This window comes from Schistocerca gregaria, chromosome 1, assembly GCF_023897955.1.
Source record: "Schistocerca gregaria isolate iqSchGreg1 chromosome 1, iqSchGreg1.2, whole genome shotgun sequence".
NCBI classification, from domain to species: domain Eukaryota; kingdom Metazoa; phylum Arthropoda; class Insecta; order Orthoptera; family Acrididae; genus Schistocerca; species Schistocerca gregaria.
The window spans coordinates 878864836-878880072 of NC_064920.1; the positions used below are offsets into that span (position 1 = coordinate 878864836).

General features: G+C 36.7%; 1 protein-coding gene across 7 annotated transcripts in view; it reads left to right on the forward strand.

The window, feature by feature from the left end:
• Positions 1-9935, forward strand: part of LOC126273339 (SAM and SH3 domain-containing protein 1-like) — a 1103988-nt gene extending 1094053 nt beyond the window's left edge. For 5 of the 7 annotated variants that reach the window (XM_049976889.1, XM_049976896.1, XM_049976908.1 and 2 more), the window contains 2 exons: positions 1602-1752; positions 8387-9935. In XM_049976889.1, the coding sequence (XP_049832846.1) occupies positions 1602-1752; positions 8387-9639 (1404 nt within the window). In that variant the 3' untranslated portion in view covers positions 9640-9935. The remainder of the gene's footprint in view (positions 1-1601; positions 1753-8386) is intronic. The other 2 variants (XM_049976932.1, XM_049976924.1) reach the window with 1 other exon arrangement.
• The last annotated feature ends 5302 nt before the right edge of the window (positions 9936-15237 follow it).

Consider the following 15237-nt stretch of genomic DNA (forward strand, 5'->3'; position numbering starts at 1 on the left):
CTTAATGGTGCTTGTAGTTAGCAGTGAGAGTTTATTTAGAACGAATGATGACACTGACAGCCAAAGTGTGAAAATTGAATATTAGAAGTGGAAATGATTTCCATATGGACTGTGTGTCCCTTTTGAAGCTTCAGAACAGAATTTCATCTTGTGCAAAAGTGTTGTTAGCAGACATAAGGCAGGAAATTAGAAACCTCTAGATAGTAGAAAATGAAGTAAAAGAGAATCTAATTAACTGTTCTTTCTATAATCTATCAGAATATTTGGAATCAGAATTGTAAATTCCATTAATGCTAATATTAAACAGATTCTAACTTATCCAATGTAAAGACAACAATTAGCTGTTTCTGAAATTAATAAAATTACATAAATGTTTGATATGAAGTAGTAGCGAAAGACAGCTACTAAAAGTTCTAAAAGAAAAAGCAGTAATTGTTTCAAAGTAGCTACTTTTTTTATTTACACTTGGAAAGACAAAAGGTTGTATGGAAGAAATTCCCATAATTAATCACATGATGAATTATTACACCTCTAGTTATATTTAGTTGTTAGTATACTTTACAGAAGTATCCAGCGAATGATTTTACTGCCTTTTAATGCATGACTTACCTTGTTTCACATTTCTGAAGGCTCTCCTTCATTCTTGCATTTATAGAATACAAAGTGTGAATGAGTGAACATTATATCATTTATGAAGAATTACTCAACATTCACAAGTACAGACTGTGTGGTTCAACTTCTTCTGTATCACAGATAGGATATGTTGGACAGTCCTCTTGTTTTATGTCTCTAAGTTATAAAAGCTAGGAAAGATGAAAATGTGATTCATTGCATAATGTATTGTTGCCCTTATGAGTAAAAGGCTAGATTTGGTGAAAGAACATGAGTTTTCATTCAAAAGTTTTTACTCCGCCTTTCTTTCCCTTGACAAAACCATGATTTTATGATGTGATTTTATGAGACAGAGTAGTGGCAGGGATGATTTGGGTTTTCCGTAATTTTCCAGATCAGCCCAGGAAAATGTTATGGTGGTTCTTGCTGATAGCAACTGACACCTTTCCCATTCCTTGGCCATTACTAACATATCCAAAATAAAGTAAATTCATATGGTGTCATTATATTCATTTTGGTATTTCACAGAGTATGATTATGGAATTTCTGTTTTATATTCATGAGTATGCTATTTTAGTGGAACTAAAATTAATAGATGATACTGTATGTGGAGAAAAATGAGAAAGTGTATAAAAATAGCAAAAAGTGTCAGAATACTAGGACACATAAAAGACAAGACAAAGATAGGAATGGTAATATAGGAGAGGAGAGATATCTTGGTACAAACTGAAGGCAATTTAAATGATGGCTGCAGTGCAAATGAAAAATGAAATGTAAGTTCCATTTTCAGCACACAGAAAAGTGAATATGAACACTACGCACAGAGACAGTAAAAGGGACAATAACAAGAAGACATATTTAACAAAAGTGCATGAAATATAACAAGTAGAAAGCTTAAAATATTACTGTACTAACATTAATAATAGTAACTGTATAACTGCAGAGATCCCAGTCTTCCTATTATTAATTAATTATGATTCAACTTTCAGGAACATATATCAGTTTTTGTTTTAAATGGCTATGAAGATTTGGAATTGTTCAAAGATCTGGAAGGAGAAGACCTTGATTATCTAGGAATTAATAACCCAGAACATCGAGCTAAAATACTGACTGCTGTCGAGTTGCTGCATGATTATGACTGTAAGTTATCACTGTTTAAAGCAAGATACACAATAATTTCTTATTCTGTTGGTTTGCTTGTACTCTATAGCACTGACCCTGAGAGAAAATCAATTGTTGTTATCATTTCCATATAAAAATTGGTTTTGCACACACTTTCTTTTCAATCACAAACACAAGTTACCGGGTTACCTACTAAAAATTGTTTCTTTGTATAAAGTTATTTAAATCTGCAGTTAATTCTGACACTACTTGAATGTTTGACAGGACCCTGATAACTGATTTGTTTCTGATAGTTTCATGGTTTTCTTTAATCATTCTCTGTACTTGTTATAACTTAAATATCATTTAGTAGCAAGTAACAACGAACATGTGATACTCAACAGACAGTTTCACTCACCCCCCCCCCCCCCCCCCCTCTGTCCCCTCCTTGCTCCATTTCCCAAATATAATACCTCTGATACAAATGAGCATTTATACTGCAGGAAAAGTTTACTGTTACAAATTTTATTTCTACAATCCATAAATCTTTCCATACTGCCTGACACCAAACACAACATTGCAACTAATGTGGAGTTGGTATCCACTTTATAACTTACATAATCAAATATAATCAGATCTTCTTAGACTATCAAAAGGATATTGGACATCTGCTGAGAGACCAAACTCTATCTGTAATATAATGATATCTAGTTATGCAGAGCATCTTCTGATATCTTATGAATAAAAAAATCCTACCACTTTCATGAAGAAAAAGTCAAAGAAAAGGTCATGGAAAATAATTTTAAAAAGCATATGACAATGGCTTCAGTTGATAAGGAAGTAACTGCAAAGAAACACATGCAGTTGTTCAAGAAAAACTGTTGCAAAACTGCAGAGGAAGTATCTCTTACCTGACAATAGCACAGCAGCAGCAGTATTTACTATAATACCTTCCTGAGCTCTGAAATGAAACACTTTGGTATGTGCAAAAAGCCATAAAAAAGAACATACAAACGATGAAAGATCCTATGAACTTGTATCATTAGCAACTCAATCTCTTGTGTTCATGTTTCACTCCTAAAGTTCATTTTGATCACTCTAATGTTAGCACTTCTGACCCCTGTCACCTCTGCTGATGCTAAAATACTCTAGCAACTTACATTTCTCTTATTTTCTATGTTTTAAGTCACTTTTACCTCTTTTTGTCCTCTGTTCTCTTACTACTCTTTTCCCAACACATTCCAGATTTTTCTCATTAAATTAAAACATAACATACAATCACCCTATTTGTTGAAGCTAAATTAATAATGTTCTTGCTTAATCTTGTCTTTGATAATGAAAATATAAATATGACACTTCCTGCCAGATTAAAACTGTGTGCCAGACTAAGACTCAAATTTGGGACATTTGCCTTTCAAGGGCAAGTGTTCTACTAACCGAGCTACTCAAGCATGACTCATGACCCATCCTCACACCTTTACTTCTGCCAGTACCTCATTTCCTACCTTCCAAAATTCACATATGTTCTCCTGTGAAACTTGCAGGATTAGCACTTCTGGAAGAAAGAATATTGTGGAGCATAGCTTAGCCACAGCCTGGGGGATGTTTCATATCCTAGCACACTCCACTGCAGAGTGAAAATTTCATTCTGGAAACATTCCCCGGGCTGTGTTTAAGCTATGTCTCTGCAATACCCTATCATCCAGAAGTGTCCCTCAAGTTTTGCTGGAGAAGTTTGGAAGGTAAAAGATGAGGTACTGGCACAAGTAAAGGTGTGAGAATGGGTCACAAGTCATGCTTGGGGAGCTCAGTTGATAAAGCACTTGCATGCAAAGGGCAAAAGTTGTTAGTTTGAGTCTTGGTCTGACACACATTTTTAATCTGCCTTTAAGTATCATATCAGTGTGCACACTCTGCTGCAAAGTGAAAATTTCATTCTGGAAATATAAATAGTTTTGGACACTGGAAATCTTCCAGATGAACTTATACATGTATAGTTGTTTGAACTTTGGTACCTCTTCAGCATGTGAAAAATGTTTTTTGATGGATAGTCAGAATCATAATATTATAGTGATCTTCTGTCTACAAACCAAAATGGCAGGTTATGTGGTGATGGTAAGGAAGACATATCATGAAAGGTGGAGTTCTAGAAAATTATGTGGGAATGTGGGAAACATTACATAGCATAAAACACACACATGGAACAAGAATTGTGCATTGATATCAGCAGCGCACCCTTCATATTCAATCATATAAATCTGCAATTGCTTAATTTGATATTTCCATTGGTCCACAATGTATTATAACATCATTAAGATCCTAGCCACAACCTCTCCTTTTTTTGCAATTCATTGGTCAAGGATGTGATAGAAATACGTCTGGTAGGCAACCTAATAAAGTGAGAAAACTCTGCTTGCAACTCATCTTCACTCTCATTAAGTATTCATTTATTAGCATTCTGACACCCACAAATGGTTTAAACAATGTCCAGCTAATTCATTATCATTTTGATTTTGGAGCATCTACCACGCAGCCCTGTGTTTCTTTGCTCTTGGTACTAGTGTGTTTTAATCTATCATGCATTTCTTATTAAACAGTACAACAGTTATCTGTGACAGTGGTTACATTTAAAATGTCATCTGTGACTAGCATGACTTGTGCTTCATGTTATACCTTGTGTCACATGTTCCTGATGTCTCAGTGAAAAATAGGTACAGATTCATGCTAAGTTTATTGATTATACTCATGAGATTGGCTGGAAAGCTTTGAACTGAAATATTGGAAGATTGTGTCTTGACTGCATTCTCAAAAACTGGTGAAACAGATAAACTCTACTTAGGCTTTGCTCTATTTGAAAGAGTAATGCTTGGCCATTTCTGTGTGCATATACTGCATAACAGAATGTGAGACATGTAAAGCATTGGATTTATCTAACAAGCTTCCTCAAATACTCCCATCAAACAGCAGCTTTCCGATCACATTCACCACAAAGTAAATGTACTAACTGCTATTAACAAGTTGTAACCATTTGGGCAAACATAAGAATTACATTCAGAAACAGGGATGATAATAAAGAAATGAAGGTTCAGATGGTGCTATACACAAACGTTCTATGTGACATAGTTTTAATCAGTAACAACACAACAAAAGATAGATGTGTCACAAGCGTAACACACTTTGTAACCAAGCACTCTTTATACAGTATCTATGTAGATAAAGAAGAGAGATGCATGTGTGATGAGTTGCAAGATGTGTTAATGAGATGAGTTTCTGATAGATGGAAAGAACTAATACGGAACTGAATGAAAATCAAACAATGGATTTTAAAAACAATATCGCAGTTCCATAAAATTTAATAATGTAATACTGCAGAAAAGTCATCAGGATACACAGGATGATAAAATGAAAAATCCAGTTTCAAAACACTGTAAAAAAGTAACTGCTGTCCAAAATGACATCAAATTTGAATGGAGTGCTATCAAAGAAGGGGAAAACATTATGGGAAACAAGATTAACAAAAATTTTACCACTATGCATTGTAAGAGGCAGAATACGCAAAAGAAAAAACACAGTGTACATGGCTGCTCCTTAGTTTGTGTCGGGTATGCTTGGCCTCACTGTCTCCATATAGTATCACATACTGCTGGTGAAGCACTTTTACAAGAATAGTAACTGTGTGCCAGTATCTGTGCAGGAATTACAGGCACTCAAAGGTATGAAAAAAGGCACTGGTCTGTTATTGGTGAAGGACCTGGAGAAAATGGTTATGAAAAAACAGATTCTTTTGAAGGGCAGTGTGGCAGTGGGAGGAGAACAATTGGTCTGATTCAATAGAAGATGTGGCCACAGCACTGCAGGAGGGCTCGAGCACCAGTGTGCAAACATGCAGTTGCTTCATGGTGACCTGCCAAACATTTGTTCTAGAATTTCTTGCTTGCATGGTAGTGGCAATGAATGGCCATGTGGACAGAAGAAATGCATTTCCGTCTCAGAATACAGTATGAATAATGGAAAATTGACTCGCGTGTCAATGGGTACCAATTCTTTCTGCAAAGATAGCTGTGTGGTGTGGGTTGATGACATCTTTTATCACAGGGCTATAATTTTTTGAGAAGGTGGCTCCTACACATCCTATGTGTTCCATCACTGGTAAACACTATGAAAATCTTTTGTGCACCAACATCATTCCAACCCTTCAAAAGTGAGGATGTATAGGTAGGATCATTTTTTATGCAAGACGGAATTCCTTCACACACTGCACACCCTTGGAAGCAGTTGCTGCAGAGGCAGATTGGAAATTCTAGAATTATCAGCTGTCATTTTCATGCAGCCTGGCTGTCCAGATCACCTCAGCTTAATCCATGTGACTTCTGGCTGTGGCTTTATCTAAAAGTCACTGTGTGCAGTGCTCTGATTACAAATTTAGCTGAACTGAAGGCATGCATTGTGCTTGACCCTTGAGACACTCCGATGCAGACCACACGTTTTCTCAATTTCAACTTGTGGCTGAAAATGTTGGACAACATATTGAACATGTCCGTTGTTAGTCTTAAAACAATAAAAAATCACTTTTTATGCAATTTTTGGCCTTTGTACAATTAAAAACCAATTTTTTTCATTTAGTGTGATGTGGGCTGGTTTACCTAACAGTGAATGACAAAAATTTGTATGGTCATGAACACTGCTCAATGTAATTGATTTAATGTGCAACTCGCACCATGGCCATTATATTGCAATTCATTGGTCATTTGTACCCAAATCCATTTATGTTATGATGCCTTCAGTGCCATGTTATGGGAAAATTTTTGTTCATATTTTTTGTTTAGTAATGTTTCCTCCCTCTTCATTAATACTCCATTCAAATTTGACACCATTTTGAGCAGCATTTCCATTTTTACAGCATTCTGAAACTGGAACATTAATTAGAATCAGCCTGTATAACAATCTGATGTCTAAAGCTAGAAAGGAGATGAAATAATTGTGGAGATTCACCATTTAGAAAGTGGAAGGCATATTGCCACACAGAAAGGAAGACAATTAGAGACAAGGAGAGCAAGTATTAAGAAATGACAATGAAAAGTGTACACTGAAGAGCAGGTTGATTGTTCTGAGACTGTGAGGTGATGATCTAAATACACGAATGGCAAATAACAAGTGGAGTAAATAACTGTAATGACTTTTGGTGAAACTATTGGCATAACTATTTGATATAAAGTGCACATCAACAAATACTTGAAGACTAGAGAGAAAGTGGCTGACAATAAGTAGTCCTGTGACACTTGTGTATTTGTGGCTTATTGATGGTACTATGAATAGTGTTTAAATATGTTTTGTTATTAACACTATCAAATAACTGAGATTAATTTACTGGAGAAAAATCTTAAATGAGTAACCTGTTGTGAACAAATACACAATATGTATATGTGCAGAACAGTACAAATGTGTATTCACCAACTTACTATTGGCCATTGAGCAGCACAATTATTGCAATATGAAAGAAATATTTTGGAGCTACCTGTAACTCCATATCAGCTGTTTTTGTTTCATTAGCACATTTCAATACATACTCCCTTGGATTAAATAAATTGTAAGACCTCACTAGTTAACACACAGGACAAATACATAACTTACCATCAGATTTGTAAGTGACTAATAAAGATTCCTTTAATATGTGACTAATGCATACACTGAAATATTCTAGTTGTGCTGACCAAACTCAACAAAAAATGACAAAAAAAAATCTTTATCTCATGCTTTAGTAGTAACTTCACTCTTAATTTACAGTATCTCTCAAGGTACAAGTGTGTTAAGTATTTTTAACAACAAAATGAAAAGGATAGGTTGCTACTCATCACATAGAGGCGACACCGAGTGGCAGGCAGACACAATGAAAGAGACTGTTGGATATTATTCAGCAATTGGAATCAGTTCTGCGCCAGATGTAGACAAAACAGAACTCACACACATCCACACAAGCACACAAGGCCTTACTGTGATCGCATTAGAGGTAAGCAGCAATTTTTTTCTATGATAAGTCAGATGTGGTTGCAGTCAGGTCTTAGCACCAAGAGGTGACAATGGCTATGTGTGTGTGAGTTGTGCTTGTGTGACATGTGTGTTTGCTGTGGTAGTGCAGATGCAGATGTAGTTGGGTCTTAGCCCAAGAGATGACAATGGCTATGTGTGTGTGAGCTGCGCTTGTGTGATGTGTGTGAGTTTTGTTTTGTTTCTGTCTGTTGATGCACTTACACTGCTAGCTGAATAATATGAAGCAGTCTTTTTCATTGCACCTGTCTGCCAAAGTCTCCTCTATGTGATGAGTAGAAATCTAACCTTTCCATATTGTTCTTCCATTATGGATTTTCAGTGTTTTTTTTGTGTTACTATAAGAATATCAGAATGGCTTTACTACGAGTATTTACTTGCAGTGTAAAAAGAAAGAGTCAATTATTAAATTTTGTTCTCCCTTTTGTTTTCCTCCATCTTGTTTAATTTTTTATTTTAATGAACAAAGTACTTACACTATCAGACTCAGTGAAATCTATCAAGGAATTTCCACTAATAATGTCAAGCTCAGTACTGTTACCAGACTTTTTTCTTCTAAAAAAATGAAACAAAGGTTCTGTGTCTGAAGATCTGACGATCTTTGTTATTTTCTTTTGTCATTTTTTAGCTCCAGAAAGTCCTGTTGATACAGATGAAGAAGATCAAAACTCAAGTACTGAAGATGATGCAGGCTCAATAAGTCAGCATTCAGAATGTTCAACATCACAGTTCAGTTCCAATAGTAAATGCTCCTCATTTCAACGTCTCCAGTTTCCTCGAGACTCTGGATGTTATGATGCTTCTATGAAAGAGAGAATGCATTCACATCACAAACACCATCATCACAGGAAAGGACACAGTGGAACTGTGATGCAGCACCATCACCATCACAGTCATCACTCTCAGAAATGTGAACAGGATTGTTCTAGCCAAGTGGACTGCACTGGCTCAAGAGTGAGAGACTGTGGTTTAAATTTAAGGCATTGCAGCAGTGTAAAAGAAATTCCTAATAATTTGGACTCGGGTATGCTCTTTCAGAACCAGAGTAACACAGTAAAAAATGAAATTGTGGGTGTAAGTGACAAGCATTCACATGCAGTCCACACTGCTCTGTCCCATCATGAATCTTTGGATATGAGTGAACTGGACAAACAACTATTGCTATCACAACAGCAAAACTTCCTTCCAAATATTCCTGTAACTTCACTTTCTGGGACTACGGCTTCATCAGCTACAGAAGTTTCTCAGGACAAGTCCATGGTCAGTGTTTCCAACTCCCCTGTGCGAACCCCAGCAGACTCTTTCACATTAGCACGAGGGAAGTTAGTATCTATCGATTCCTCTAGAAAAGGTGCTCCACCAGCCCTGTCTTCTCCAATTAGTGGTTCACGAAGTGGAAGCAGTAAAAAGCAACAAATTTTAGAGTCACCAAGCAGCAGACAGTCTCCAAGTATTTTTGGTTCTGATGGCTCTCCTGTGGTAAGTAGTGAAATGTCAGCTTCACCACCCCCTTGTGGTATTATTGAAGATACATGTGAGACAAATGCTAAGCTGACAATGGTGAAGTATGTGGTGGGTGGGAGTAGTGATCTTGGATTGGGTTGTGAGAGTGGCAATATTGTTACAGGTGGAGGAAGAGGTTGTAGCTTCAGTGAAAAATCCAGTGACTCTGGAGTAAGTTCAAGCTCTTTGTCTTCATCAAACATAAGAGAAGGTCGAAGTGGACATGTAATTGGGTCATCAGGGATGACTGTAATTGACAGCCCTACAAGAGCATTCCTTAATTTTGGCTGTGTTAACAACAACAGAGCTTCACCAACACACAGTAACAAGGGACATACTGTAATGTTACAAGAACTTGAAAAAAATTCATATCAATAACCAAAATGAAAGACAATGTGCTTGACAATTCATATCAATATTTAGTCAATAACATATTTCCTAGTCCTGAGCCCCACTACTGTGTATAGTCCTGATTGTTTTAAAGATGAAAAAATGTTGAACTAAAATAATTTGTTAGTTATTTCATTTTTAATTGTTTCTGAATATTGAAAAATATTGTAAAAATGTGGTAAATTCCTCTTGTAAATTATTGTAAGATATTGTAGCAAGGACATATGTTTTACCAGAAATAAAACATTTTTGCAGTTTAAATTAAACTTCAGAATTGTTGAACCATAAATACCTTCAATCTGCCCTTTGTTTCAAAGAGGACAATAAAATATTGTAGATAGAAAACAAGGAAATGAAAAATGATCATAATATCATTGTTCAGAAGGGAAAAAATCAGAAAATGTGAAGTAAGTAAACAAGAGACAGTGACAACAGTCCTAAAATTTTGAATATGCCAGCAAAAAGGTGTGCTCTCCTTTATACCCCTACACATTTATATATTTGTATACAAAATCCAACCATATGCGTCCTTACTGAAGTGAAATGTTTTATGGACTATAATGTGAAGAATTAATTTGATTGCTCGGTTATTATTTCTTTAAACTAATTAGAACAAATATTATTTATAAAGAAAATACTATTCAAAGTAAAATTAAAAACAAGTAATGATGGAAATACATCTGCTCATCAAGAAGGAATTGATTGACAAATATACTAAAAAGCTGACAGAAATACTGGCTGGCTCTTGAAACTAGTGGTTCTTTCATTTAGTGAGGGAGAGAAAGCAGTGGTGGACCTGAAACTGTCAAGTGAGTAACCATGGATAAAGGTGATAGGGGAAATACTGTTAAATTTAACTTAGTTGTGCTATATAATTTGACAGCAGAGAATTACAAAAGTGCCATTTTATAGTGAATTAAGTAGGGCAATAATTACACTATCACAAAGTTTATCTTCAAGGTATAAAAAGCAACATGGATTGTGATGCAGCTGTCTCCAGTGATATGAACTCCAGGATGGACTTCCTCACTGACTGCTTTTATTTGCTCCACGTATTTCTCTTTTGTTGAATGGTGGTCTTCTTTGTTCCAGAAGCCAACTTGTTTTTGTCAGGTGATTTCATCCTACTCCCACCTAATCAGTTTTTTACTGTTAATAATCAGTTGTAAAAAATGATGTTCATTTTTTATAGTTGTATACAAGTAATGACATGCCTCAACAGTTTTTAAGACTTCATATAATGTTTCAAGATTGATGTATTAATTCTGTATTAATTCTCCAGAAATTTGTATACCTGAGTACCTGTTATAAGTTAAGCACCAAGTTTTATTTCTCTGTTAGGTATGGTGAAAGTTGCTTTAGACCAGTATACATCACTATACCAAAAGCATTTCTATTCAATAAAAATTGAGTAATAATACAACTATTACCTTCAAAATACCAGACAGGCTCCCTAGTAATGCAGAACATCAGCATCCTGCTTCATGGGGTAGGAATCTTGCTGAACTGAAGGAAGGAATGTTAGTGTGTAGCAGGCTATAAAGGTGACTAGATACAGAACAGTATGTCACTTGCCTAGACTCTTTATTTTCTTACCATTTGAATTAATTGACAGAAAGCATGAGTGTACTAAATGAAGCTGTCTTCTTGACTGGATTTTGAATACTATTGTCATAAACACAACCCTATGATAAATTCATTATTATGATAGAATTGCATTTTTTTTATTTAACCCCCCCCCCCCCCCCCTCCAAAGAAAGGCTCTTGGGACTTTTCTTTCAGGAGCTGGACACCATCAGCTAGGGAACTTCCATGACAGATGGGAGTGTGAATTTTAGTATCAAAGAGCTTTTTTGTCAACTTTCTCCTCTACTACTGATACATATTATCGAGTGATGCACAGCAGTATGTAGTGTAGCTCAGTCTTTATCTTTGTGTTGAACTGACTGCTGGCTACACTCCTCATAATCAGTCTGCAGCATTCATGAATACATCAATAATGTGCAATATCCAGATGAAATAACAGTAAAATGTTATATCCAGGTACTCCTTCGCCATACCGCATTTTTCAATAAGTGTCCTGGTAGGAGTGGATGAGCAGGTGACAGTAAGGCCAGAACTTCGTATCTTGACATGAATAATTCCTGGATGTTGTTACCGAATGAGTGATAGTTGTCACTTTGTGACTCTTTCATCCAATGCAACTTATACTACCTACTCAACAGGTAAACAATGGTCATAGCATCCACTGTGCAGAGAATATACATCAGAATGCGTGTGTGTGCGTGTTTGTTTTTACTTGTTGGGCAAACCCCAATATATTTATAAAAACAAACATTCCAAGACTTACCAAGGGAGAAAGCGCTGGTAGACAGGCACAATAAATAAAACACACAAACACACACAACATTTCTAGCTTTCGCAACCGACGGTTGCTTCTTCAGGAAAGAGGGATGAAGAGCGAAAGACGAAAGGATGTGGGTTTTAAGGGAGAGGATAAGGAGTCATTCCAATCCCGGGAGCGGAAAGACTTACCTTAGGGGGAAAAAAGGACAGGTGTACACTCGCGCGCATGCACACACATATCCATCTGCACATACACAGACACAAGCAGACATTTGTAAAGGCAAAGAGTTCAGGCAGAGATGTCAGTCGAGGCGGAAGTACAGAGGCAAAGAAGTTGTTGAAAGACAGGTGAGGTATGAGCGGCGGCAACTTGAAATTAGCGGAAGTTGAGGCCTGGCGGATATCGAAAAGAGAGGATATACTGAAGGGCAAGTTCCCATCTCCGGAGTTAGGATAGGTTGGTGTTGGTGGGAAGTATCCAGATAACCTGGATGGTGTAACACTGTGCCAAGATGTGCTGGCCATGCACCAAGGCATGTTTAGCCACAGGGTGATCCTTATTTTAAGGGAGAGGGTAAAACCCACATCCTTTTATCTTTCCTTCTCCTTCCCTCTTTCCTGACGAAGCAACTGTGGGTTGCGAAAGCTCGAAATTTTGTGTGTGTGTTTGTGTGTTTTTTTATTGTGCCTATCTACCAGCGCTTTCCCGCTTGGTAAGTCATGGAATCTTATATATATTTGTGTTATTGCAGTGATGCGAACACTTTTGCCTTCTGGAAGTCATTAACTACTTAACTGATCAAAACCTTGTCAAAAATATGTGGGCCACATCAGCCACCCCAATACAATGGCCTTTTGATTGGGTGGAATTATAAAAAGTTGTAAGAGTCAGATCTGGGTTGTAGGATGATTAGACTAGTGCTGCCACATTCTCTTTGACCAATGTTTCACATACAGTTATCTAAACGTGATGGGTGCGTTGTATGGGTTTATAGTTATGATGCAATCAGAAACTTCCTTCAGACAAAAAAGACCCTAATCCTCAAATGTTCAAGCACTTCTTCATAAAATTTCACATTTATTGTTTCTCAGACGGGTGTAAACTCCTTGTGAAGCACACTATTTGTGTCAAAGATGATGATACACACTGGTTATCACTCTGTCCATAAAATTTTGATTTTTCGCCAGATATCCTGACAGACAATGACAAAACAATGCACAGTGTTCCATTAGTTCATCTGAAAAAACATCTGCAAGTAATTTTACATATACCTTTGACATTTGCAAATCATTAGTCAAAAATCAATGAACAGAGTTTTAATTAAAAGTTCTCACACTCTAACAACATTTTCATTGGCTTGGTCAATACCAGGGACAAAGAGCACTGTTATTGCCATTTTCCTAGCCATCTTTGAATTTTTTATGCTACTTAAAAGCATATGGTCTGAATGTGATACCATTTTTATAAACTTAAAGGGTCATAACAAAAGTATCCACAGCAAATTTGTTTAGTGTTACATAATGTTTGTGGCAAAGCGCTGCTCATTGGTTTGCTGAAAATTGGTTCTATCTGCAACCATTAAACATAATTTCAGTTCAGGCTTGACCAAAAGGAACATTTATTTATTGACTTTTTTTTGCATGTAGCAATCAAGCTGATGACTTTAGCAAATGTCATAATGAGGTTGAGCAATAAATTGATATAAATAATACATATAGTAGTGGTACATTTATTCATCTTAGTATTCTAAATATATTACATGTTGTGACAGAAGAGATGTAGCTTAGAACTCACAGTAATTAATATAAGGACTACTGCCAGCTATTTTTAATTCTGTCCTCTGACTGACATCCTTACTTCTACTGTCACAATTATGCATGTCACTGCACTTATTTGCTTTGTTTTCACTACTCACCAAAAATACAATAAGTTTTTACAGATACTGCATAAGAACTATATTGTTAAATGTTTATGTAGGGCAAAGATTTCATGACAGGACTCTATGGATCTTAATCCATGCATTGACTTAATTAATCTCTTCTCTGATACTAATACTCTACTCAAGTGCAGGTCTGACACACAGGACCAAAGTTAAATACCATACTTATCCTCCCTCCATGAACCATGGACCGTACCGTTGGTGAGGAGGCTTGCATGCCTCAGTGATACAGATAGCCATACCGTGGGTGCAACCACAACGCAGGGGTATCTGTTGAGAGACTAGACAAATGTGTGGTTCCTCAAGAGGGGCAGCAGCCTTTTCAGTAGCTGCAGGGGCAACAGTCTGGATTACTCACTGATCTGGCCATGTAACACTAACCGAAACGGCCTTGCTGTGCTGGTACTGTGAATGGCTGAAAGCAAGGGGAAACTACAGCCATAATTTTTCCCAAGGGTATGCAGCTTTACTGTATGATTAAATTGTGATGGCATCCTCTTGGGTAAAATATTCCGGAGGTAAAATAGTCCCCCATTCGGATCTCCAGGCAGGGACTACTCAAGAGGACTTCGTTATCAGGAGAAAGAAAACTGCCATTCTACGGATCAGAGCGAGGAATGACAGATCCCTTAATTGGGCAGGTAGGTTAGAAAATTTAAAAAGGGAAAGTTAGATATAGTGGTAATTAGTGAAGTTCGGTAGCAGGAGGAACAAGACTTTTGGTCAGGTGAATACAGGGTTATAAATACAAAATCAAATAGGGGTAATGCAGGAGTAGGTTTAATAATGAATAAAAAAATAGGAGTGTGGGTAAACTACTACAAACAGCACAGTGAACACATTATTGTGGCCAAGATAGACGCAAACTCCGTCCTACTGCAGTAGTACAAGTTTATATGCCAACTAGCTCTGCAGATGATGAAGAAATTGATGAAATGTATGATGAGATAAAAGAAATTATTCGGGTAGTGAAGGGAGACGAAAATTTAATAGTCATGGGTGACTGGAATTAGAGAGTAGGAAAAAGGAGAGAAGGAAACATAGTAGGTGAATATGGTTTGGAGGAGAGAAAAGAAAGAGGAAGCCATCTGGTAGAATTTTGCACAGAGCATAACTTAATTGTAGCTAATACTTGGTTCAAGAATCATAAAAGAAGGTTGTATACATGGAAGGATCCTGGAGATACTAGAAGGTATCAGATAGATTATACACTCCTGGAAATGGAAAAAAGAACACATTGACACCGGTGTGTCAGACCCACCATACTTGCTCCGGACACTGCGAGAGGGCTGTACAAGCA